At 31.0% G+C, this 21,054-nt stretch overlaps 1 protein-coding gene across 1 annotated transcript in view; it reads left to right on the forward strand.

Moving 5' to 3' along the window:
• LOC127733109 (deleted in malignant brain tumors 1 protein-like) overlaps positions 1 to 21,054 on the forward strand; it is a 69,851-nt gene that overhangs the window by 15,213 nt on the left and 33,584 nt on the right. The window contains exons 3-12 of the mRNA XM_052242391.1: positions 761 to 926; positions 7,584 to 7,922; positions 12,363 to 12,683; positions 14,874 to 15,197; positions 15,855 to 16,169; positions 16,940 to 17,092; positions 18,800 to 18,967; positions 19,320 to 19,476; positions 20,168 to 20,328; positions 20,689 to 21,015. Of these exons, the coding sequence (XP_052098351.1) occupies positions 761 to 926; positions 7,584 to 7,922; positions 12,363 to 12,683; positions 14,874 to 15,197; positions 15,855 to 16,169; positions 16,940 to 17,092; positions 18,800 to 18,967; positions 19,320 to 19,476; positions 20,168 to 20,328; positions 20,689 to 21,015 (2,431 nt within the window). The remainder of the gene's footprint in view (positions 1 to 760; positions 927 to 7,583; positions 7,923 to 12,362; positions 12,684 to 14,873; positions 15,198 to 15,854; positions 16,170 to 16,939; positions 17,093 to 18,799; positions 18,968 to 19,319; positions 19,477 to 20,167; positions 20,329 to 20,688; positions 21,016 to 21,054) is intronic.

Consider the following 21,054-nt stretch of genomic DNA (forward strand, 5'->3'; position numbering starts at 1 on the left):
TTTTGGGGAAAAAAACATTAAATTTATGTTAATTTCCTTAACAACAAAAAGAGGTAACAACTCCTTAATAATACTTGGTTTATAGAAAAGTGCTTCAGATGCATGAAATTTATAAAGAGTTGTTTTCATTTTTTAAAGCACTGGGTTGAAACCAATGCTGGTGGACTGATAGTCAAGGGTATCATCAGCTCAGTAGTCAGTAATTCTGTACTGGCATGATTTATAACAAACTTTTCTTAAATTGTCTGTTTCTAAATTTCTATTTAATTAAGAAACTAAGGATTCCACTCCCTCAGGCAAAGTTGGATCAGGCTATTATTTTTAAGCCCTTTTTAGTTATATAGGTCTTAGCTGTTTCAGTTCTTACACATTCTTGGCTTTCAAATATTCAATTTTGAGTGTTCTTGATGAATGTAAATTCAGAAAAGTCCTTTGGACTCATGAAATTTATAAAGTCATTTTTTAATAATTACCACTGCAGACATTGCAAAGCAGGTGTTTCTCCTATGTATATCATAAACAATCTTTGGGCAAAATGTATCTTATAGACACAGGATACATGCAAGACAAAAACAAATTACTGTCAACTCATTAAAATTCCACAACTAAAGACATTTTTCAAAAGTTTTCTTTTCAGGTACATATTAATTCTCCTTTCAAGAAAGGGTTAGAATCTTTTAATTTACCTACAGAGTTTTGTTTTGTATATAATGTCGGAGAATTTTACAATGTTAATCTTAAAAGTATGTTTACTTTACAGGCACATACTAATTCCCCTTTTGGAGAAGGCGTAGGAGCTATACATCTAGACAATGTTCAATGTACGGGATCCGAGAGAACTTTACTTGAGTGTCAGAGTAATGGATGGGGTGTACATAATTGTCGTCATTACGAGGATGCTGGCGTCTCCTGTTATAACAACTCAGGTATTGTCTTTTCGACCGTGTAATACCCTCATAGGTAGTCAAGGTCATTAAACGTCCCCTTAGTAGTAGGTATTGTCTATGGTTTACAAATCCATCATGACAGATGCATTCATTTGATCAAGTGGAATGTAGTCATATCCACATTTCCATGATGAGAGTGGATGATGGCCTCCTTTGGAGCGGACCTGCCATTTCTTTTCTTTCATCAAAATAATTAAACATGCAATAACCTAAGAAAAAAAGATTGAAGCTTTTGTAATTAATTTACAAGTTTTAGGTTAAATTTGAATAACCAAATCTGGTTTTATTTAATTATTTTTGTTTGCTCTGTCCTCTTGATAAGCAATGAATGTCAAAGTCATTGCTTACCAAAAGGATCAACTGCTTAAGAGCACATTTGCACATAAGCTATTTTTCACCTAGTAAATTCAAATATGTTATAAAAAATGTACCTTCATGTGCTACTTTTAGAGATAAACGGGTCGATATTTTAGACATTTACTCATAATTTCGGTTTCTTGGACATTTCTATCCTTTGTACAGAAATACCTAACTTATTTGTTTTAAAAGATAAACACATGCAAAATTTTGTAAAAATATTTGGAATATCTTCTTTACATAATTATGCTGGTAGTAAATTTATGTAAAAATTCTTTGGAAATTTTAGGGGTAAAAAAATAGCATTTTTTGCTGTATATTTATCTAATTTAAAAAAAAATATAAAATTGATACAGATGATCTTCATTCATAATCAAGCCAAAAGCCACTTTAAAAAAGAGGGGTCCATGTACTCATTTTCAAGCTAATGATTTAAATCACTCTGAGAATACATCTTTTCCCTATGTGTTACAGTTGTCACTAAAATAACATTTTTTTTCTTCGGTGAAATCATTACCTCCCCTGTAACTTTATCTAATGCCCTGAATAAATGCCTACAATTTATTGAGTGTTCATGAGATGTGAGAACTTATCAGTAATGTCACAATGCTTTAACACTGTGATAAGCTGTGTAGTGTGATAAAAAATTTACAGAGTGACAGGAGCTTGATATAGGCACATGGAAGTATGATTGGTGTCTTCCTCCTATTCCCACTTTTTAAAAATCACTATTCCTTCTATACCCACATGCAAATAACAATAGATGTTTTAATAAGTAATTTGTTTTTATAACAATTAAGGTTAATTAAAAATTCACCTAAGATTTACCTGTATTTTTTAAAAGAAAAGATATTCTTACACTAGTACTGTTTAAGTATAATATTTACAAAAAAAAATAATAATGATTTAATACACGTTTATTTGTAATATGTTTTTTCTTCTTCAAAGAATTACTTAAAAATAAAGAATAAGTCAGATAAATAGAAGTAAGATTAAAAAATCATTGAATTTGTAAACTTAAAAAATTGTCATCCGAACAAATAAATTGATGATAGATAATATTATAACAAACTTTCCCATCTTGCAAGATTTCCATGTACAACAAACGCAAAAAGAACATCCCAGTTTTAACAAAAACTGTTGATGAAATCAACATAGATGTATTTGGGCACGTACTACCAAAGGTGACCCATTCCTGCTAACAGACGACAACACAGTTGGGCGTATGTTAATCTTCAGTACTCAAAAGAATATAACGCACCTAGCAGCTGCAGATATCATATATGGTGATGGTACATTTTACTCCTGTCCGAGCCTATTCTTCCAACTTTACACATTTCACACAATGGTTGACAGCGCAATGTATCCACTGGTACACAGTTTACTTCCAGACAAGAGCAAAATAATATACACAAGGTTCATGACTTTACTCAAAGATGTATGCCACCAACACCAACTACAACTTCAGCCTACCACTATCTTCCTGGACTATGAAGTCGCCATCTGAAATGCAGCATATTCTGTATTTCCTGGCATCAACGCAAAAGGCTGTTTTTTTCCAATACACACAATGCATCTGTAGAAAAGCACAAGAAACAGGGATTCAGGTTCCATACAAGGAAGACAACAACATTCATCAACTAGTACGCTGTGCCGCTGTCCTTCCACTTGTACCTACTGCTGAGGTCGAAGATGTGTGGTTTAATGCCCTAACCGACATAGATCAGATTGATACTAACATCAACTACACGCCCTTTAAAGACTATGTAACAACATACTGGGTCGAACAGAACAGTCACCTTTGGAACCATTACAAAACACAGGGACTGAGGACTACACATCATCTAGAAGGATGGCACAGCAAGCTGAAGAAACATGTCCAGCACCCACATCCAAACATCTTTAAACTGATAAAACTACAGAAACATGATGAAGCTTTCAATGCCCTGACCATGATCCAGTATGCAGCCGGTGGGAAGAGAGTGGCCCATAAATGAAAGTATGTCGAAATCAACAACATATTAGAAGAGCTTAAGGTTAGACACCGCAACCAGAAAGTCACAACAGTACAGTTTGGTGATGCAGCCTCCTACCTTCTTCACGTTGAATAGATTAGATTATTAAACTTTATTTGACTTATAAACAGTGAATTTCTAATGTGTGTGCTACAATGTGTGATTTGTTTTAGTGCTGTTAACTTGTTTGTTTGTTTCATATTATAATGCTTGCTTGAATCTACTGTTGAATTTGTGTTATAAAAGAAAAAAAAATAATTTACTTATATTTGTTTCCATTTCTTTCATATTTATTTTAATTAAAAACACTTAATTCATACCCATACAAAAATAACCTATTACCTATAAAAAAAAAACACTTGCCAATTAAAAGTTGATTAAACAATGTTTATACAGTATAATCCTTTGTTTGCACAAGTTTCCCCCTATTCCCACATGAAATTTTAACTTTTCTTACTAGATTTATAAAAAGTGGGAATAGGAGGAATGAATCGTATGATTGAATTGATATGTGATACATTGAGTAATAAAAATTTTATTTATAATTCACATTATTTCCTTTTTGCTATTCAGATTATAGTTTTCAGTAAGACATTCACATTATCAATGAAATTATTTGTATTTTATAGAAAATTAGCATTTCTGTCACATATCTTTTAGATTTTAAATGAAATATGTCATATTTTAAATGAAAACTGTTATGACAAGAAAATTTAAAATACATTATATACATCACATGCTGTTTTTCTGTTTTTGAATTATGTATGTTTTAGTTTGCGTAGTTTGTTTCTTTTAACAAATGCACTGAAACAAAATGTTTTGACAGTTATGAAAGAATTATGGCCATGTACCTGTTATGACTAGTCAAAATATTTTGGCCATGTTATAAAACAAAAAATTTTGATCACCTGTTAATAATTCAAAACATTTTTAGATGGAGACCTTGTGTAAATACCAGACTTTTTAATTTCGCATCTCAAAATTTTTAAACTATAATTGACTTCTATCTCCTCTGATTCATGTATGCTCATTTGAAAAATTGACTATAATTAGTTTTGACATTATTTTGTTGGAAATTTGTAGTATGTATTATTTCTATAAAAAATCAGAAACATTTTTAAAACTGAATTGCTTTGTATATCTTTTTATACGACATCAAAAAAAATTTTGCGGTCATATATTGGTATCACGTCGTCGGCGTCAGCGTCTTCCGAAGACATTTGGTTTCCGGACAATAACTTTAGTTTAAGTGTATGGATCTCTATGAAATTTAAGCAAAAGGTTCAATACCACAAAAGAAAGGTTGGGATTGTTTTTGGGGGTGATGGTCCTAACCATTTAGGAATTAGGGGCCAAAACAAGCATTTTTCTAGTTTCAGGAGAATAACTTGTGTATAAGTATTTTGATTGCTCTGAAATTGTACCACAAGGTTCAATACCACAAGCAGAAGGTTGGGATTCATTTTGGGGGTAATTGCCCAAATAGGTCAGGAATTAGGGGCCAAAAAGGTCTAAAACAAGCATTTTTCTAGTTTTCAGACAATAACTTGTGTTTAAGTGTATGGATGTTTCTTAATTTGTACCACATTTTACAAAAAGAAAATTTCTTCAAAATTAATTTTTTTGGAAAAGGGGGGGGGGGGGGGGGTAAAATTTTTTTTTTAGGGGGGGGGGGGCAATTTTTTTTCCTGAAAAGAAAATTCTCTTCAAATATTATTTTTTTTGGAAAACAGATTTACTAAGTATTGCGCAACAGCACATTGTATTGCACAACAGCAAGAAATCTTCAATTGAATATAAATTCAAATCATACAACCAATTTCAAGTTCTTTGACACATTTATTCTGTGTCAGAAACCTATAATGTGTCAAATATTCAATTACAATCCAAATTCAGACCTGTATCAAGCTTGAATATTGTGTCCATTTTTGCCCCAACTGTTCACGGTTGGACCTCTGCGGTCGTATCCAGCTGCTCTAGGCAAAGCAGTTTATTATACTTTGACACAATCATGCTTGAGCATATAAAATGACCTTGCTTATATGCATGCAAATAGGATGTGCTTTTAAGTTTTGCAAACATGTCCATTTCTCATTAAATAATGGTCATATATATCCTATATGTTTATAGAATAACTATACAGTCAGAAAATATAAAATTTACTTGTACAAGGCTTAGAAACAGGTATAATGCAATGCTTTGCTGAGCATTTCTATCCTGTATCGAGCAAAGTAAAAATAAATTTTACATTTTTAGACAATGTATTGTTGTTCTCTTCATTCTGCAACTCTTTCAAAGGAAATAACTTGGATAAAAACCAACAATTTTACATCTGACACAGACGATTAAAAATTCTGTGAACCTGTATTCTTTAATTGTCATCATTAATTAAACTCTACAGAAAGATGTAATTAACAAACAAGGTGTTATATGGTCAGGGGAAGTATATCACAAATATGTATTTGGTAAATGCAATTTGAATGTTCAATTAGCACAGTTGCAGTGTAAGTTAAAGATATATATATATCACCTCTTCAGTACTCATGTTCACCAACATTTCGAATGGAAAAACAAAGGATATGGGGTATCCATCTATGACACAAAATCAGTACATGCACAGCAAAAAAAAAAAAACACACAAAAAAGCAAAGATTGCTGTTCTTCATCTCAAAGTCATAGTGAAGCCTTCAACATGGAGCAAAAAAAAACCCAAATACATAAAAAATGTGGCGGTTTTAAACATGTTTGTGAGCGCTCAACCCTCCTATTACCTGGGACAGTGTTGTTACAACACAACATAAGAACAAACTATAAAAATCAGTTGAAAAGGGCTTAACACATCAGATCGATACAAAGCAGAAAAACATCAAACAAAAACACAGGACGTGGCAGGGTATTTATACATCCCTAACAACAAAAAAGACAGAAAGTACAGATCTGAGAGTACTCGCAGTGACTGACAGCTAGTAAAAAGCCTATGACAACTAATAAAAAAAATCATGTATCTAAGACTAAAATATCAATCAGTACACATGCAACATCCAATGGATTTAGTGTAAAGAAGTCATTAGCAGTCAGTGAAAAATATGGCCTTGTGCAATGCCAAAATATAGGTCAAAATATATACAGATTGTAGTAATTTGAATGTCTTTTTTTTTTTTTTAAGTGCTTCTGTGTCTTATTGATATATAATTATTACCACTTAATTCATCAAAATAACCAAAATACACATGCTGGTTTCATTAGAACCTATTGCAAAATTTTGAAATATATACCAAATATCTTGGTCTATCCCAGTAGAAAATGAGTTAAAACTTGAAATGTATCATTCTTCTATCATGCGTTTCCACTGTTATATATTTTTGCATATGATTCGTAATGAAAGGGCATTAAACATCCTTGAACCTGATGACTCTTATAAGGAAATGTCTGCGTCATCACAAAAAAAAAAAACCGTTAATTTATGTATGCATTTTTGTTTTATAACAATTAGCTTGGTAATTGAATGACAAACAAGTTATTTTGTACATGTATTTTGATTACACATTCATAAACTTTTATGAGGTTATTCAAGGATCTGTTTAAATTAAATGTTACGTCTTGAAAAAAGCAAGTTTTGAAAATTACCTTACTGCTTCAAATGATTTTACAACCAGTGAGAGTTTGTCCTTTCTAAAAAAATGACACATGCTTATTGCAATTCAATTTTCCTGTTCATCTGTAAATAATAAATTTTATAAACATACGAATAAAAGGAGATTTGGGCCTTTTGTCTATGAGACAGCAACTGAAAAATGAAAAAAAAGGACAAACAAAAAAATGAACAGGTGTAGAGATTTTTTTCTGAGATATATGATAAATGAAAACCCAATGGCATATTGTAACTAACACACAATGTACAAAATAAGATAAATATGATTAAGACATGAAATACATGTATATGTATATAATTCATATTCAATGCACAGTGATGCATGTACACCTTTATGATCCTCCTTGTATTTATGCATTTCTTTAATTACAATAAATTATAAACTTGGTACCTGCATTTATTTGATAGTATTAATCTTCATTAACTGGCAATTAGGAAATTATGAGACTATGATGAGAGATATTTTAATACAATTCCTGTGCCAGTTTTAGTGGAATTTGATTGGTTTGATTAAAAAAAAAAGTTTTTATAACTGGGTGATCATCCTATATTATTTTCACATAAATAAAAACATTTCATCTTTTTCTGAATTTCGAAATGGCTTAATTTCAGTTCGCTTAAATTCAAGAGGACGAACAGATGTTGGTACAGTTGAAATTCATACGGAAGGAGCATGGGTACAGGTGTGTGATGCAGGCTGGGACGATATTGATGCCACAGTTCTATGTAAAGAAATGGGCTTTTCCTGGGGCAAGGCTTTGCTTCGATCTCAACTTGGAAAAGTATCTTCTTCATCTATTGCCACCAAAGCTTTTACACATTTCTCTTGCATAGGCTCAGAAGATCGATTGATCAGCTGTAACCACACAGTTCTACGATCAAAATGTGAAACAAAACACAGAGCTTCAGCTATATGCTATGAAACTAGACCAACTCCTCAGCAGTTAAATGGTTTGTTTTTTGACTATCTTGTAATAATTACATTTATTAGTAAAAGCGCACTTTTACTCTGTATAGCAGATTCATACAATGTATTCTTGGCATAATGTGAATCAACACTGTTATGCAGTTCAAAATTAGAATGTCCTGATAAACTTCATTGTAGCATTTAAGCAACACTGTCATACAGTTCAAAATTCGAATGTCCTTATAAATTTCATTCTTAGCATAATGTAAAGCAACACTGTCATGCAGTTCAAAATTGGATACGTCTGGTTGAAGAAGCTATGATATTTACCGACGTTGTTATAGCAGTAAAATCACGAAAATATTAAATATTTAACTGATTCAAGTTCTCCAAATTCAAGTATCTAGAAATGTCAGAGTAAGATGAAATATACTCCCTTTAATTGTATAACAACCAAATTAATATGTCTGAGATTATGAATACAGGTAAATGAATTGCACGATGAACATTGAAAGATCTAAAGTCAACTATCGTTTTGGGAAGATGTCATAATTACATTTGGTAATTAAAACCGTGTACAAAATTCCCTGTATCGTCCAGGCAGGAGTATATAAATAAAGTTATAGTATTCCCAGAGAAATCTTCTAAATTTTCTCTCAAGTTTCACAACAGAAAATAAATGTAAATAAGTAAAACTTGAAAATGAAATTGAAAATTTATTCCTATTGGGTAAACATCCTTTGTATTCAACAGCTATATCTAAACTGAGAAGCTGGCTCCCTGCAGTTGTAATCTGAGAACCTAATCCCTCATAATCAGGCTGACCAAATTAGGCACAACCTTTGACCTTATAATGGAATTGACTATCCCATCTCATGGAAGAAACCATTACGCCTGTATAAACAACACTTATACTCTGCATAAGTTACAAATAATGTTAAGCAACACTGTCATGCAGTTCAAAATTAGTATGTCCTTATAAACTGCATGCTTAGCATAAACTTGGAATCATTGTTGAGAAAGTATGTTTCAAGTAAGCAGTTATATCTAGATTTGTCTTGAAATTTTATTTTTTCATTATTTTTTTACAAAAAGAGAGAACTGCCTGGTTCACATTGTATCTGGGAACAGTAATATATATGTTCCTGATTGTATTAATATGTAATTACATAATAATCACATCCCATACATAAACTTTGAAATAAATGACAGAAATTTTTCACTAAATTTTATACGTATAATTCATTTTCCTGAAAATTTTTCACTTCCTATTTTAGCTTCAGTATAACTCTATAGAATGAAAAGTTTTATACTTCTTTTGAAGTAGATTTTTAGACACACATCATATTTTTTCTAAAACCATAAAAAAAAATGACATTTTAAGCTTTTTACCAACAAATTAACATTTGATATGACAACTTCATGACCTTTGATTACTCTTTTGTCTATAATTCTACTTAAAAACAAATACATTTGTGCACATGCAATACTTGGTTTATCCTACAACTTTTTGTGTCAATAGTGAATACTAAGGGTTTTTATTCTTTCTCGAGATATCAGGTTTTCATTGTGGTTGTGTGGTGAGGTCTGTTGTACTGTCAAATATTTTTGGTGATTCCTGTTATCATTTTTATGCAATATTTTTTAAAACCACAGTTTTTATATGACCGCAAAAAATTTTTTATGTCGTATAATGCTATGATTGGGGGGGATTCTTTTTTTCAATTTTTTTGGGGGTTCATTTTTTTTCTTCAAAATTTTTGAAATTTCAAATTTTTGAAATTTTCAAATTTTTGAAATCTTCAAATTTTTGAAATCTTCAAATGCACAGTATTGCGCAATAGCACAGCTTTGTACAATAGCACAGTATTGGGCAAAAGCAAGAAATCTTCAATTGCACAGTATTGCGCTATAGCACAGTATTGTGCAATATCACAGCATTGCGCAATAGCAAGAAATCTTCAATTGCACAGTATTGCACAATAGCACAGTATTGCGCAATAGCAAGAAATCTTCAACTGCACAGTATTGCCCAATAGCAAGAAATCTTCAATTGCACAGTATTGCACAATAGCAAAAAATTTTCAATTGCACAGTATTATGCAACAACATAGTATTGCACAATAGCAAGAAATCTTCAATTGCACAGTATTGCACAATAGGAAGAAATCTTCAATTGCACAGTATTGTGCAATAGCAAGAAATCTTCAATTGAAAACAAATACAAATGTTTTAACCAATTTCGATGGGATTAATTAAGTCTAATTTTTGGGGGATCTAACCTTGTATAATTTTTTTGGATATTGGGCCCCATTTTTAAATTGGTCTACATTGAGGTCAAAAGGGTCCAAAATTAAACTGAATTATTGCAGCTGTATGATTTGCTGAATCTTATTGTGCATTTAGATTTTTATTTTGGGCCCTGTTTTCAAATAAGTTCATATTAAGGTTTGATAGGTCCAAAATTAAACTTTGTTTGATTTCAACTAAAATTATATTATTGGTGTTTTTTTATATGCTGAATCTAACCATGTTGTTAGATTTTGGATATCAGACCATTCTAGGTAAGTTAAATGTCCCATTTCAAATTTTTAAGATCTTTGACCACATTTATTTTGTGTCAGAAACCTATATTATGTCAACAATTAATTTGATCACAATCCAAATTCAGACAGTATCAAGCTTGAATATTTTGTCCAAACTTGCCCCAACTGTTCAGGGTTTGACCTCTACTGTTGTATCAAGCTGCGCTCAGCGAAGCATTTTATTTAGATATAAAATAGTAAAACAGTATCAAATACTGTAAAATTGAGCTTCTCATAAAATGTACCTTGTCTTTTTTCAAACATTACATGGCTTTAGGCTTACTAATTAAAATCCTGCATGTTTGCTTTTGATCTTACTAACATGACACAGGACAAGCTGTTAATTTTTATGGTTTTTGTATTGGACAAATTTTTATACATTTACTTGTTTCGCAGATCACTCTTGATATTGGTAAATAGTCACCTCAACAAAATGATTTTTTTATGATTTTATTATCATGTGCTATAATATATTTACGTAATTGTATGTCATTTACCAGTTGATTGATATAGATGTCAATGTCAATGTTAAAAGTTTTTAAGTTTTTCATATGTTGATAATAAAGAAATTTCCTCAGATTTGCACTTAAAAACAAGAATATAAGAATTGCGTAATTGTTCTTGTGATAAATTTGTCAAATAGATTGCACATCAATTTTATTTCTTTTTACCTTAAAATGGTAAAAATGGGATGAGCAAGAGAAGCTTTCAAAGTTATCTTTTATATGCAAATCTTTTTTCATAGAACTGATGTTTAAAGTGTTAAGGGCTTGTAAAAATATTCCATGTTAATTATAGAATGGGGGTATTTAAGCTTGCTCACTAAAGTTCTTTCATTTATAATACAATTTGTTAAGTTCAAAAACAAATATTTTCTACATTACAACTTATATGTATTTTTGGTAACCAAAATATATTCATGCACTTTTTGGTTTAGATTTATATTCATATCGTTGTGAGTGAGATACTGATAATTTGAAAGACAGGCTTCATGTTAGTACTAAGCTATACCAGTTATCATTTTCTTAACCAGCAGATAAAATCAAAGTACTGAAGTACTGAACATCGGATGACCACAAGTTCTTGAGGATGGTCAAAAGCACTTGTCTCAGAAAAAAACAACATATCTCTTTACCTAAAACTGAGGTTAATGTACAGAGATATATTTTTTTCTGAGACAAGTTCGTGCGTGGATGATGAATAAATGACAGGAAATTCAACTTCACCGTAATAACTATTATATTGTAGTGATACAAATCAGTATACACTGAGTTGTTGTTTATATTATATTAAAATAACAGTTACATATATATATGATTTGAATCCATTTGTATATCATTCTATTCTACTATTCTAAAAATAGTGCAATGCAAGTGCATGGTGGACACTTTTCTGTAAAAATTCGATTTTTCTAAGATTGGGTACGAGTAGGCATTCATATTTTCCCGCAAAATCAATTACAGAGTTACCGGTCCTTGACGGTATTTTCACAAAACGTTCTTTGAGATATTCTTCCGCATGCTTTAACACAATTTTTCGGTACGTGTGCATTGATATTATCAATGATTTTTTACTTATATATATATATCTAACTACAAAACATTTTCATATTATTAATTTATGTTGTAAACAAAAATATTTTTATCAGTATTCATTGAAGAGATGTATTTATATCAAACGATAAGGAATGTTATTTTGCACTCGTTTATGTGCGCGTATTTATCATGTTTATAGATCGGTTACAAACCCAAAACTAATTTACATAATGGAAATCTAGGCGATAGCAATACATCGGGATGACCTCAAGGTCATCGCGATGTAAAAACCATAACAAAAACCTTGTCAAATTCTGAAAATTATATAAATCAACTGCTATTATTTTCAAAAATTTTCTTTCAGCTTTTAGTGTTCGATTGGAAAAAGGGACATCTGTATGGGGTGAGGTCAGTGTTAAAAAATTAGGAATTTGGGGTCAGGTGTGTGCCTCTGGTACTGAATGGAATGACAAAGCTGCCACAGTTTTATGTAAGGAGCTAAACCAAGGGTTTATAGGAGGCAAAGCATATGGCACTGTAAACGAAACCTTGCGACCTATCTGGATAACAAAATTAAACTGTAGCGGTATTGAGAGAAGTCTGAAAAATTGTGTGTATGACGAGAATAGCTGGGGAGATGCAGTTTACTCATGTAGACCTGCATATGCTCTGTGTTACCGTAGAAGTAAGTGCAATATAATAATTTAATTGATTTGATTATGTTTGGGTACTGTTAATTCAGAAATAATTGTGAGGTTATTAATCGATTTATGAAACTAGGTGAGTATTGCAATAATAAGAACTTGAATTCTGCATGCATATCAACATGCATATTTTCCTGAAATTGCAATAATTAATGTCACATTTTTGTCCATTCTTCAAAAATCGCAGCAAGTAATGCACACAATATTTTCGGAATTTTACAGTATTCTCTGTTTATGCAATAGGACATAGGCCATTGTGCTGATTTAGGTTTAGTAGATTATGCAATAATCTTTGTTCATAAAATGTTAAAAATGACAATATCACTGCTAAGTTATTCACTGTTTGATACAGTTTTTCATTGTATTGACAATAATTGTCATTTTAGATTTTGAGATATGCCCTAAATGGAGATAAAGTCTTTGAAAAATCCTAAAATAAAACAATTATATATATAACCATGCTTGCTTTTCCAGAAAAATGAGGTTCAAAATTCATAATTTTTGTTATTTTGTTGAAAATTTCTGATACTGTTTTGATTTTCTTCAAACTGTATATTTTTTGTTAGGATGAGTGAAAGTAAGATTTTAAAATTTGTTGATTTGTCATTTTTAAAAGAGAAATGGAACTTAACTCTCAAATTTAAGGCTATTTTTACACAATGCAGAATATCCCTGCTAGTTTTACCTCAGGGAAATTCCGCTGACCTCTGATTTAAAGCCTTCTCCAATATTCCATTTTATTTTTGCAACAATACCTATCTGCATATGACAGGCATATCAAACACTCCTGGTACAGCAGTTTATTTTATACAGTTTAAATGTACCTTTGCTTTTGAATATGAATTAAAAAAAATTAATTTAACTTTGTAAATAAGTCAATAGTCACATTTTAAAAATGAATTGCAAACCATTTTTTCCCTGGGTCTTTTTTTGAAATTTTTTTGTTTGAAATATTTTCTTTCTTTCAAAATTCAAATTATTTAAAAATCAGTTTGATTATTGATTGACACATACAGGAAGCGATGAGAAATGTAAATGGTTGATATACTTTTGCCATGACTGTTTGGAGTTTACTTGTATGTCCTGTTTAATATCTATCTTATGTGTACTAAGAATCAGAAAATAACAACTTCCTGGAAATAAACATCTAAAATTGACAAATGGTGTTTGTCAGAATAATAATTGAATTGGAACAAGGATATTCTCTTATCATAACAATATTGTTTTTTGGTTCAAATATCTTTGATGTGGCTTAGTACATGTTATGAAATTGTAAAATACAAACAGTTATTGTATTAATATATGATGTCAAATTTTAAAACAAGGCACTAAGGAACTTCATGTCTTCAAAACAATTTTTATCTTCCACAAAACAAAACAATTCCTCAAATTGAAATTTTCTCTGAAAATCTTGAGTGTGCACCGTTGTTTGCCTATTTTTATTGAAAATTTAGATGGCATTTCATGGCTTTAGTTCAGTAACAAATAGAATTGTATAATGAAATAGAAGTTCCTTCATAATATAAGTTCTAAGTTGAAGAAATATTCTGTAATAGTATTTCCACTGGAACAAACATTTGTTCCTTACAGTGTAAAGGATGTAGAATATTTGTTCCAACAGGAACAGATATGATGGCATTGTTCATAACAAAGTTTCCAGGGGAACATCTGTTAGTTGGAACAAATATACTTTGACAATTGGAGATGTCTGTTTGTGGTTGATGTCATTGATATGAAATAAAGATGAATTAGTTTGTCTACAGTTTACAGTTGCATTACATAGAAATAACTGTATCCTAATTTTAAAATATTTGCTTGCATCAATTTTTGGTGATACTAGTCACTTTCACATTGTCTGAAACCTCAATTTGCAAACAGCAGATTTGATAATGATTCTTGTTAACATTAAAATACAAGACAGTTGTCTACAAATTACTGAACATGCATGAAATATTTGCCACTCGATGTTAAGCAACCAACAATCAAACAAATTACTGGATGAATGGATTTGATTGGTCATTCTAATTTTATATCAATAGAATCAATTTGAAATTAAATTGTTTATACATTAGATCTTAGAAGCAGATACCTAACAGTGTATTTATATAGACAATTTTGGTATAAATTTGTAAGGTCTGTTCACAGTTTTTTCTAATTGTAATTATTTTCAGATGTAACAGTTCAGTTGGTTGGTGGAGGGGAATATTATGGACGTGTACAGATAAATTATGACAACCAAATTGGTACAGTTTGTGATAACTCATGGTCATCCAGTGATGCTCGTGTAGTTTGTAAACAGTTAGGATTTGCTGACGGGGATCCTATATCTAAGTCATATTATGGTGGTGGCACAGGCCCAGTGATGATGGATGGACTGGGTTGTTATGGTTACGAGGATTCACTCCTTGAATGTCGAAATAAGGGATGGTTGACAACACCAAAAAGGGAATGTTTAAATCACACAAAAGATGCTGCAGTCATCTGTCATAAAGATGGTATGATTCAGGGACTGAATTAAAGCTTTAAGATTTTATATCATATATATATAGTTTAAGAACATCCACATGATCCATTGTTCGACCTGTTAGTCAAATGCGTTTTGTTTAAATATACTTTTTCACTTTTTTGGTCTTTTGGAAAATGTTGTTTGTGCTGTATTTAGACCCTCTACCAAGAAATTTGCTTTGCATGTACATGTATAAAAATTGTGGTTTTTATACAACGCAATCATAGGTTTGAACGTTGTTTTCAATTTAGACTTATATATATATATATATATATATATATATATATATACAAACTTTAAAAAGAATCAAAATCATTAAGTGTTGTTTATTTTCTTTTATTTCATGTTTAGGAATATTTACTGAAATTAACATTGAATATGGCATTAAAAAAGACAGAAATAGATATGAATAAAGCATAAACAAAAATCCTTACTCCAGCAAGAACAATACAGTTTAAAATGCTTATAGAAATTGTTAGTCACAGAAAAATAGTAATGGTTTGTTAAATATTCCAGGAATATTCTAAAATATGAATACCCAGATTTATTAACAGTAAGGTATAAGTTTTGAATTAACAAAATATGTGTAATTATATATACATAGAGCATAGGTATATTTCTGAAATTATAAGATTTTTTTTTGTAGTGAGATTATCCAGGGGAGATCACTCTCATGGGGTTGTTCAGATCATGGATCAGTATTGGTCTGTCTTGTGTGGAGAAGGTTTTAATAACACAGAGGCCAGGGTTGTTTGTCTACAGCTTGGATTTGAGAATGGGCGTGTGCTACCAATGGGATCTTTTGGTACATTTTATGGCAGATATGCTAGACCAAACATCAATTGTACAGGAAGTGAGAACAGTATCTTGAATTGTAATTACGACAGGTTCCGTGGATGTCAGAGAGATAATTACTTGGCCTATGCTTCTGTGTCTTGTTACAATGGAACCATGACTAGAGGTAAGATAGTTAAATACTGTAAAGTGCATTTATATTTTTAAGGTTTAATTAAAGTGATTACAGAGGCCAAACCCATTTGTAAGGTTTATTTTCTTTTGTAGACAAACAGCGAGGCCTCTGGCGTATAAACTTTTATGCCTGGTTTTGATGAGTTTATTTCATGTTTTGTCTCGAATTTGATCTTACTTTAAAATCAAATTTATGCTTTTTTTCTTAAGCATGGAATTAGTAAAAATTAACCCCTTGAAAAAAATTTTTCCACTTTACAGTAAGTGCTATACAAATAATCTGATATCAACTTTTTTATTTAAAAATAGTATGGTTTCAATATCAAACAGGTTTATTTTCTGAAGAAAAAAAATTAATGTACATGTAAATTTATCCTTAACTGCAGTAGAACAAACTAATAGTGAAAGTAATTTTAGCTAATGAAGAAACCTGCAGCTGTCAGGAGGTCTCATAAGCAATATTTCATGTTTTACTGACTTTGTTTGAATTTTAGCTGTAATATTCAAATAAATCTTCTGTCATATAACTAGATGTAAAGAAAAAGAGAGGTCACTGTATGATTAATATAAAAATAAGAAGATGTGGTATGATTGCCAATGAGACAACTCTCCAAAAGAAACCAAATGACACAGAAATTAACAATTAAGTATGTTTTAAGAGAATTCTTTATCTTATTTCCAACAAAAAAATGCAAGAACTTAAGGATCATTGATAACAAATTGTATTTCGTAAACAGTACTGTAAACAAATTTTGTTTTCAGGTACACATTTGAAATTGGAAGATGGATCAAGAGGATATATAAACCAAACAGGAAGGGTATCTGTTAACCAGTATGGTATCTGGGGAAGAATTTGTCCAAGTGCCTGGGATGATGTTGATGCTGATATTGTGTGTAAACAGTTAAGACATAGGGGTAGGTTACAGTTACAGCAACGAAGTGTGGTATCTAAGCAAGTTTTTGCTCAAGTATCTGAAATATATTTTTGTTGTTTGTAAAAACATAGAGCATAGAGAAATATTTATAGCACTAATAAACCAGCAGGGATATATTCACATGTTTGGGATGATTATTATAACTGTTTGTATGTAGTAATGCATAGAGGTTGGTAGCAGTATACTAGAAACCAGTATAGTATCGGGGATGAAATATGTGAAAGTGTTTGGAATAATTGCCTTTAGAGCTATTTCTTTAAAAAAAAAACATACATCATGTACATAGTACCCTGGTAAGGCACTTAAAAATCTCAACTATAGGTTATCTCAAATACTTTTTGTTAAGTATAAATGAAAGTGAAATTCTTAAATTGCCTCTTCAGATGGTTACTTCGTTTTCTAAGTACCCTCTATGAGCATTACATATGATTTGATAGAACAGTCTTTTCTCATTTTGTTTGTAAGCCATTTACTAAAAGTATGTCACAGTAAAAAAACAGTTTTTGTACATTTCTAACAGTATTTGAAAGCAAGTTTTAGGCTTGGATAGAATCATCCTTAATTTCTACTAAAATAGTGGAAACATTGATTGTTTGTGTAAGAATATGCCTTATTGTCTGCTGATATAACCCTGAGATTGATATGTACAAAGAGGAAAGGGTGTTTTTTTGCTTTTTGAATTATGCAGTTCTTAGAACAGCTGATCGCATATATACAAGAATGAAAAAGTAGATTTATTTTCGAGCCTGCGACTGTTTTCACAAAAGCGAGACATAGCGATCATACATTCCACTCTGTGGTTAAAGTTTTTGAAATTTTAATAACTTTCTTAAACTATCCTGAATTTGTACCAAACTTGGACAGAAGCTTGTTTATGATCATAAGATAGTATCCAGAAGTAAATTTTGTAAAAAAAAAAAATCCTGTTTATCTGTATTTTAATTATAAATGGACTTAATTTTTCTGCCAGTTAACATTACATTCACTCTGTGGTTAAAGTTTTTAAAATTTTAATAACTTTCTTAAACTATCCTGGATTTGTACCAAACTTGGACAGAAGCTTGTTTATGATCAAAAGCTAGTATCTAGAAGGAAATTTTGTAAAAATTTATTTCCTGTTTTTCCGTATATTACTTATAAATGGACTTAGTTATCATTATCTTCTTTTTCATTGTTCATTCAATAAATTTATGTTTCAACTCTTTTATAAATCTATAAATTTGATTGCATACTGTATTCATTTTTTACAAGCGTAACTTTTTTCATACATTTCAAACGTTTTATTTCATTAACTGTAAATCTATTATGTGCATTCCCCTATCACACTGAAAACATAGACAATAGAAAAAGCAGGCGAGACACTGCGTTCCGTGGAACCCTTACAAATTATTTTTTTTTTGCACTAAAAGATAATGATCCTGAGAATTAAAACAAACAAAAAAAACCTGTTTTATGAAATTTGTGGTTTTCTCAAAATCTGAAATATCTGAAGGTAAAACTAGGTTTCATGTTAGTTTAAACAATATTTTGTTTTACAAAAGTGCACAAATAACAAATATACAATAGAATATATAATTACAGGGAATCAGGAAAAAGAAAAAGTTATATAAATCTGTTTCCCTTGGTGTTAATTATATAAATCCCTTTTCAGGAAATTGGCCTCTACAGTATGCTTGATATGTTTTAGGTGGTGTGGCATTTCAGCAGACAGCATCAGGCAGTGGGCCATACTTCCTGGGTGAGGTAAATTGCCGTGGTAATGAGACCTCATTATTCCAATGTCCTATTGGTGGTGATGAATGTGACTCACAGTTTACATCTGGAAATGCAGGTGTTTTGTGTTACAATCAAAGGAGTATGTATTTTTTCTCCTTTTTAGCTGAATTTAAAGGTTTAAAAGTAACATGTATGTTGTGTCAATTGTAATAAAGTTATCCAGTACATACAACGTTACCTTTTTGGCATGTACAACTTGTGTAACAAATGTTCTCAGCATTTAGTTTTTGCTTTTAAACTAAATTAAAGCTTAATGTCATAGATCAAAATAGATATTTCACCTTGGTCGACAATGCTTTTCTGCTCTATACTCCTCTCAGAAAAGGTTACATTAAACAGAAATTTTACCTTCCGAGCCATGTGTAAGAGTAAAATTTTACCCTGATAACTATCATTTTAACATGAAGCATGATAACTTTATTGTCTTCTAGAGCCAACCCTGCAGTTGGTTGGTGGGACTCATAACTCCGGCCGACTGGAAGTGACAATGGACAATGAGGTTGGATCTATATGTGATGAGGGATGGTCAAGGTATGATGCCACAGTGGCCTGTAAACAGCTTGGCTTTACAGATGGTGAATACAGGAGGTAAGTTACAAATTTTTTTAGTCTTATTTGAATAAAAAAAGCTTTTTTCCTTCATCCAAGACAATTTTGCGTCCCATTATGCAATTTGTTAGTTTGCTGTGGTCATGTTTTGTGTTGAAATTATTAAACAAGTATTTGTGTAGGGATTCCATGGAAATTAGGTTTGTAACTGATGACATTGAGCAGACAAATTGTTTTATTTACGAATTGAATGCTTCCTTTTATAATTTTATAAGGGTGTAAAATCATTGACTGAAGCACATTTTTTATGGAGAGCAGGAGCATGTGCCCACAAACAACACTTTTAAAACCCTATCAAATTATAAAAAAAGAAGCATTCAATTCTTATAATTAAATTTTTGTTTTTCTTTGCATTTTTTATCACTGTCACGGATAGCATGTGCTTTCAAAGCTGTTGTAATTTATATGGAATTAAAATATGAAATTAGAGTGCTGCTCGATTGTTGGATTATGGATTCAAATGAAACATACATGTAATGCAATTATATATAATTGATGTGAATAAGACAAATAGAAAACCAGAAAATATACAAACCAAAATTTAAATACTGCAACAAACAAATTTTTTTTTAAGCAATTTGAAAATTTAACTGTTTATTGCATGTGCACCCACTTATATGAAATAAAATGTTCTAGAAAAAACAATTGATATTTGAGTTTGACTTTGTAGGGGTTTGGAAGGTCCAAATCGTCCAAAGGTATTGTCCAGAATGGGTTGTTTTGGTGGAGAATCTAGTATATTTATGTGTAGAAATCCAGGATGGAAGAAAGATATTCCTTCTTCATGTTCAAACCCAAAACGAGATGCTGGTGTATTCTGTTACAATAATGGTATGGAATTTTGTGGGTTTTTTTTAGTGTCTTTTAAAAGATTTAAAGCATAAAATTATTTTAGATTTAGTTGATGGTATTAGAATTTAGAAAAATGAAATTGAACACCAAATAGAAATAAATATGTCTACAAAAGTTTACAATGTATAAGAACACTTTCAATGGGGAAGATTATTGTAAAATGATAAAATTGTATAGTAAAAGGTTGTCATTACTAGCTTTAAATGGTTTCATTTTTTTGTTTTGAATGTTTTCTTTTAAGTTACTTTTCGCTTCACTATTGTGTTTTAAATTGTAGAAAGTTATAGTTCTAATAGTCCCCAACAAACATCTTTAAACTATAGAATTATCTTTTTTCAGTGAGAGTCAGTGGAGGAGATAATGGACACAATACCACATTAGGAATGGCAGAGATGTACCTCCGTTCTACGTGGATCACCGTCTGTGGTGACATGTTCGATAACAATGCAGCTCGAGTTGTGTGCAGAGAACTTGGTTTTCCTAACAGCAAACGTCTGGTCAATGGAGCCTTTGGTTCAAAGTATTACACAGACTCTGTGATCAAATTGAATTGTACTGGTAGTGAGGTGACGATCAAAGATTGTCAGTATCAAGAAGGAGAATGTCCAAACAGGGCCTATAACTATGCTAGTGTACTCTGTACCAAAGAAAGGATAGATGATCAAGGTAAAATTTGTTGAAAACAGTCCTATTTAGTGTTATTTT

The sequence above is a fragment of the Mytilus californianus genome, unplaced genomic scaffold, assembly GCF_021869535.1.
Source record: "Mytilus californianus isolate M0D057914Y unplaced genomic scaffold, xbMytCali1.0.p SCAF_3, whole genome shotgun sequence".
NCBI classification, from domain to species: Eukaryota; Metazoa; Mollusca; class Bivalvia; order Mytilida; family Mytilidae; genus Mytilus; species Mytilus californianus.